We start from the raw sequence: 7,039 nt of genomic DNA, 5'->3' as shown, positions 1-7,039 counted from the left end.
ATGGAATCTGTTAGCGAGGGGCGGTTTTGGCCAAACCGTGGCTTTCGAAATGTCGTTATGTGTGGGGGGGTCTCTCACATTGTCAGAGGGAAATCTTGTAGTGTGGACCAGGTCTCAGGAACACAGAATATAACTACAATGTGCGTCACGCTCAAAATATCTTCAGGCACATGAGACTAAAATCTTTCTGACATCTCCCGGTGCCCAAACACCTTTCACTTGGAACTTTTCGTAAAACCACCTCGGATCAGAGTCTGTTAAATGGATTACATACCGGGGGACCAGGTTCCCAACCATGCGTGTCGGTGGACGTTTGTTGAGGCTGAAGCGCGTTGAAAAGGTGTAGGGGGTACCCCGTTCTCCTCGGTGCCAAATGACACCTCGGAGAGAGATTCTCCTGGGCATAAAGCGCTGTGACGGAGCTCATATATATGTTTTGCTGGTCACGCAAAACCACCTCCCGATGTAACCCCGACCTCAATTTGTACATGTTTGTCATGTCGCTGAAAGAGTGGCTCTGAAGTGGGAGCCAAGCACAGCCCCACACCCCCAATCCCTTCCCAACTCACCTCATTGATTTACAGTAGTGAAATTAAATGTTTGCTACTTTCCAACCCAGGTATACTAAAATGTTTGTTTCAGTCATTTATAACTGTTTTTAGCAAAACCTCGCTGAACGCTTCGCTATTGAGAAACACAGCTGTTATGTGGCAGAGGTTGTACTCCCAAAAAAACACTGAGCTTTGAATCATACCGCAGATGTCAAACCTTCATGACACAAGGCAATAATAACAACATGCAGCTGAAAACAATCACTCCTGATCAGCGAGATTGTTGCTTGAAGAAGCTGAAGCTTCCCCAGAGAGCTCCATGTGGTGGCCAGACGAGGGATCCACCGAATCCCTCGTAGCTTAAATCTCCAGGGTTTCCAGAGATTCTACAACTCACCCGCTGCACAATAGATATCTTCCCCCGTCTGTGAACCTTTTTTGGCGTCTAGGTTTTTGTTTTTTGCACCTTTGGCCCCTGGCTGCTTATCCGGGGCTTGTTGGCCCACGCAGTAAGTCACCAACCACCACGTCTTCAGAGGACCGGTACTCATTGAGTTAGGTTTGTTTATTCACGATTTGGCAGAACCGCTCCGTCCGGCGGTCCACTCTGCATTCTGGAGTGCCCTGTCAAATTACATTTTATAAATAGATTTTGGCTCAATAAGCCCCCCCGGTTGAAACCCGCCATCTGTTTCCAAAGGCGCCTCGACAGGACGCGGGAGGCGCTCCTCTTCCCTCCCCCCAATAAAGTGCCGCTGGTTGTAGATGAACCAGAGGGTTTGCTTTTTTCTCTATCCTTCTGTTTTTTCTTCTTTTAATTCATCGAAAGGCTTCGCGAGAGGGGAAGGCAATTTCTCCCCTTTGAAATGCAAATGACGTTTTTTCCTGCCGAGAAAAGAAAAGGAGCCCAATATTTTTTGTTTCTGTCTTTCCCTGTGGGAGGTAATAATTATTGTTTTTTTCTTTTTTATGCTCTTTGTCGAATTTCGTCAGAAACTTGATAAAAATACACCTTCACCGCCCTCGCGCCCTCAAAGCAGCATTAGCTCCTACGGAAAGGTCAAGATATTTCATTCTGTTGTTCCCTCCTCTACCACGTTTACAGGAGCACGGCTTTCCCACTACCCATCAATCACATCTCATTTCTCATCATACCCCTGCTCTTTCACTCTCTCTCTATTCCTTCCTTCTGTTTCCTCCTCACCTCCCGCCATCCTGCATTCACTCTGAACACTTTCGCCAAACCCTCCTCGCTCTCGCTCTCGCTCTCTCGCTCTCAGTCTCTCTCGGTCTCCCTCGCACTCTCTGGATGCTGGTAATCTCGAGCTCCGATTTGCATAGGTCACACGTGAATGGGAAATAAAAACCTCACTTCTAATATTACTGCGCTTTAAAGCCATATTTAATTGGTGGTTTGGGTGGGGGAATTAATACTCACAACAGGTTGAGTGTTTAATGAATGAGCGCTGGAATGACTTTTTCTTCTTGTCTTGTCCTTCTCGTTGGCGGCTGGAAGGGCCCATTTTGGTCTGCAGGTTTTGGCCAATTCGAAAAAGCGGAAATTGCAATTTGCTTTGTCCTCTACTTTTTATTTTTTTTGTTTCTCATTCATTGCATTTCCCATTAATTTACGGATTACAGTTTAAATGAAGAGTCCACGCGACGGCAAAAAAAGTCTAGTTAAGTTATTGTGCTTTACAAAACCTTGGATTTTTGAGTAACATCACAGACAAGCTGGTGCATGATTGAACTTCAATAAAACACATGGCAAATGGGTTGCATTATTGTATTGATGTTTAACATGTAAAATCCCATTTCTGATTTTATCGATATTTTATTTGTTTAAACATAGAAAAGGTGGATTTCAATGTTTTTTTTCGACACACAGGACATTTAGAACCAGGTCTAGATAAAAAATGACGGTCCTTAGTGTAGTCAAACCAGGACTAGATTATAATAGAAAGCCTAAACAGCATTTTTAACCATATTTCCATAAATACAATTAAAATTTTGTAAAATTTTAATTGTATTTTTGTAAAGAAGAAAAAGGTGGATTTCACTGTATTTTTTCCACACAGACCCAATCTGTGACTGGTCTACTTACAGAACTAAACTAACAGAAAAATATATAAATTTAAAATAAAAACACACAGGAACCACAACCATCATAACTGAGTATATAAAAAGGTTTATAAATATGTTATCAAAGGCCAGGCTTAAAATACAACACAACATTTAATTTAAAAACCATCTAGTGGGTCCCTGCTCTGTTTCTCTATCCACCAAGGGGTCCTTGGGCTGAAAAAGGTTGGAGTCCCCTGGCATAGAAAATTAATGGAGGTGGCAGCCAGAGGTTGGGTGGGGGTGGGGGTGTTTTGAGTTTTGTCTTCCTCTTTGCCTGTGGCTTTGGCGTAAAATAATTCCTTTGCAGTCGCACCGCTTATCGGAGACAAACATCTATATTCTCTTGCCTCGACGGCTCTAGGCTCGTAAGTCCCGATCTCGAACAAGCCTCTCGTATCGAGCGATTCGCTGATTCAAAAAGGCACCCTTTTTTTTGTGAACTTCAAACCCATCTTCGAAACAGACTCGAAATAACAAAAATGCCCAGCTGCTTAATACGAGACCGACAGCGCGGTCGAGTGCTTGTACAGATGAGGCCCGGAATCTCCATTAGCGTAATTATATTAACTTAATCTGATACTTGCTGTTCCAGGTCATCACCCCATTACGTATTCGGTTTCTGCTAGTGGTGACCCTGAGCGCTGAAGTGTGTACACATTTATTAACTGTGCCACCCCCACATACACAAGCACACACACAGACTACCCTCTGTGTTGTAGTGCAGGGTTTCGCAATTAAACGGCTTATACCTACTTCTTCTTCAGTCGGCATTGCATTTACCCACTACTAAATCCCCTCTGATGCGAATCATTCAGTAGTGTCCGAACACATGAGTGGCTAATCCAATCGCATGTGAATAAATGCACATTTTCCCATAAGCAAGGGAAGCTGGGTGAGGGGTGCAGCACCCCTCATTTCTGGATGCTACGTGAAAGTGCATGGGGTTACACTGCCATGCTGCATGAATGTACATTATGACTGGGGACTACGTATAATTTCTTACGGATGTGCTTTGTGGATTGAACAAGCGTGTCCACGTGACTTGACGTCATCACGTCAATTCAAAACTTTGAGGGCTCGCTTACAAGATGGCAGCATTTTGTGTCTTCTGACCTTTGCGAGGGCTTAATTTGAATAAAAGTGATACTTCTAAGTGATGGAAGACGCCTGGGCTTGTAAATTGATTGTTCTTCTCTGGCAAATGTTAATTCCATAATGATCCTTACTCCCTGAAGTCAAACAGCAGAAGTTAAGTGACAGTTTTCAAATACTACTGGCCCATTTTTAGAGTAATTTTAGTAGTACCCTGATTTGTTCCCCAACCGTCCTAAAAAAACCACTCACCTACAGACAATTTGTTCGGGTCCATCTGGAGCGATCAAGATCAAGCCCTTCAACATTTGTGCGCCTTCATATCTAATTACAATCAAATCTGCATTGTGTTGCCATCCAATATTTTGTAGGTTCTAAAGAAGCCATATAGACTTTTACTTCTATTAAATTTTGAATGCTTTTGATTCCCTTTTTACTACTCCACTGCATTGAATAAAAAAAAAAAAAACTTTTAATAGACACATTTTTTAGGGAATCAAAACAGTCATCGCTTGATCCGTTTTTCACACCGGCGATTGAGACATCTTCAGTTGAAATGGTCGAAACAAGAAACAGTCGCAACAGTCGCAACACCTCAATGCGTTCAATAAGTTTTTAATTGTGTTCAATTTATCTACATTTTCTCCAAGTGCAGACAGGCTCACATTCACCTCATGTAAAGCTTTAGAAAATACAATCTCAGTCATCTCCCACATGTGATTGAGTGCTTCCACATAGATTGTAAATAAAATAAATATCACAGATAAACCCCCTCTCTTTGCAATTAGCATTGTTGTTTTTTCGGTTTTCTTTTTTCCTTTTGATGAATCTTTAAAGTAAACACTGAGAAACAGGGCAGCATGACTGGTCCACATAAAGTATACTCTCATTCATAGGTTAGGTAGTGTAACTTTCAAGAGACAGCACATTTACATTTCCAGTCGTCTGTGTAAACACCATTTTGTGTCATAAACATAGAAAGGTTTAGAGCAGATGTGGCCCCGGTGTGTGTGTACCATACTGCCATAGTACTGCACAGTACTATCATATTAAACGCTAGCACATCCCTATCCTCCCAGAACTCTCATATTTACTGCTTTCTCTTTTTTAATAGTTTTCTGTGCATGCTTTGTATTGCACATTGATATGAACTCAACTACCTCTTCTGGACTCGGTTCAATGAGGTTCACAATACTTAACAGTTCTCTCAAATTAAAAAAATATCTTCAATCATCAACTGTACAATACAAAAAAAACAACAATGTGCTCTTTCCCATACAGTGTATATAGTGCTGAAAAAAATCTCTTCGCCAGACCTGTTCAAGTTGTGGTGGTCTTGATGGAACACCCTTTAGACAGTATGGTGGGAGCTTTTTCACTGAGGCCTCTCGCCATGGAACTTCCGGTGCCTGTACCTGCTGTTCTTCTCCTTGGTGACATTGATGCAGGCATTGTGCTTGTTGCTCTGCAGGTGATTCCAGTACTTGACAAGCTCATTAGGCTGGAACTGATGCGAGGTGATCAGGTGGCTGTATTTGCAGCTGGAGTAGGACACCCGCCAGTGGTTGAAGAGGAATTCGTTGGGTGGCGGCGCGGGGTCAATACGAAGTTTGGCCAGGCAGATCCCCACATACACGTCCTCCAGGTGCAGGCGGCGTATGCTCAGTGAGGCTTGGTAGATCAGTTCGGCCATGTCCGCCGAGAACACGTACCCTGTCCCCGAGCAGAAGATGGGGTAGCGCTCGCTGGGGTACAGCTCGGGCGGCATGTACCACTTGCTGTCCTTGTTTCGGTTGGGCGCATAGCCCCTCATCAGGTAGCCTGTGAAGTACTGCCGCCTGGGTGGCGACTCGGGCTTCAGCAGTTTCTGGATGAGATACTCTGTGTTGACGAACATGTCGCTGTCCGTCTTCATTACGTAGCAGGCATGCGGGCAGTGGGTGGCCACCCAGTTCATACCCATCAGAGTTTTGATGGTGAGATTGTAGTAGGTGTCCTGGTAGTCCTGCTGGATTATGTCACGGTGAACACGGCTCTCCTCCTCTATGCTGCTCTGGAGGCGGCTATGCAAGCTCTTCCCCGTTCCGAGCAGGAAGAGTCGGACGAAGCCCAGACCCATCGCTGCACTCTCATTCCCCCACGTCTGGCGTATGGCGTTGCGGGCGTCGGCTTGGCCCGGTTCGGCAGCGATCAGTAGAACGAGAAAGGGTGCGATGTCCCGGCACTTGAAAGGCTCATTTAAGATGTAGGGGTAGGGCTGGGCGCTGAGCTTCCCGCCCACAGCCATCTCCTTCTGTAAACTGTTGTTGGAACTCATGGAGTCCTCCAACCCCATCACGCCTGTCTTGGTGCTTCCACCTCCTGTTCCCTCGCTTGCCCCTTCTACCTGCTGAGAGCTGAGGTTGAGTTGGGGCTTGGGCGCCGTGTGCCCAGCCTCCCTCCAGAGGCCCCTTAAAGAGGAGCTCTGGTTGACCTCCAGCTTGCCTCCACGGAAACCCCTGACTGTGTAGGTCAGTGGGCTGTCTCTGGGGGCACCGCGTCCCGGCAGCCAGTCCTGGTGGGTGAAGAAGAGGAACAGGGCAAAGAGCAGGGCGAGCGAGACAAGGCCCGCCATGTGGGTGCGGAACAGCGAACGCTTGACAGTCCACGTCCAGGTCACCTTGATGGGACAGCAGTGCCTCCGTCTCCACTGCATGGTAAAGGCGTAGCTCTTGGAAAGTGGCTGCTCACGAATGGACGGAAGTTAAGGAAAGTCACCTCACACATGTGGCGTCCAACAGCCAGAGGTGGGGGGTGGGGGTGTTATCTGATGCTAACAGATGGGTCACAGTGCGCCTCTCTCCACCCATCCCCCAGTACAGCTTGGAGCAGGGTTATCGGGACTCCAGGAACTGGGATGACGAGGAACCTCTGGCTGTGAAGACGACTCCCGGGGTCTTCTTTGGCACTGCCAACAAACACAGGGTCAAGCTCATCATCTGGGCGCCGACAGGAAACAACAAAAAATCACCCCCTCAGCGGTTGTTCTCTCTCATCTGAGGAAGAGAAAAGAAACAAACAGTCTCAGTAAGTATCCAACAAAAATGATACCCCCTGTTCATTGAAATTGAGCCATATGTGAATTGTCACCATTGCAGAAATGTTATTTTGCTTTATTTGGGCGGGGGGTGTTTGCCACGCTCTTGGTAATTGTAAAATCATCTTTTCATATGCAAAAGAACAGAGTGCAGCCTTTTTCACAGACAGCACTCACTATATTAAATGTCTTTGTT

At 45.7% G+C, this 7,039-nt stretch overlaps 1 protein-coding gene across 1 annotated transcript; it reads right to left on the bottom strand.

Moving 5' to 3' along the window:
- Positions 1-5,142: 5,142 nt before the first annotated feature.
- Positions 5,143-6,462, bottom strand: b3galt2 (UDP-Gal:betaGlcNAc beta 1,3-galactosyltransferase, polypeptide 2; the record flags this gene model as incomplete). Its single annotated transcript, XM_080019738.1, has 1 exon — positions 5,143-6,462. The coding sequence occupies one exon, from the start codon at positions 6,460-6,462 to the stop codon at positions 5,143-5,145; it is 1,320 nt and encodes a 439-aa protein (XP_079875864.1).
- Positions 6,463-7,039: the final 577 nt, after the last annotated feature.

This window comes from Zeus faber, assembly GCF_960531495.2.
Source record: "Zeus faber genome assembly, chromosome: 1".
NCBI lineage: Eukaryota > Metazoa > Chordata > Actinopteri > Zeiformes > Zeidae > Zeus > Zeus faber.
The sequence above is the reverse complement of the archived record's forward strand: the minus strand, read 5'-3'. Positions and strand labels throughout refer to the sequence as shown.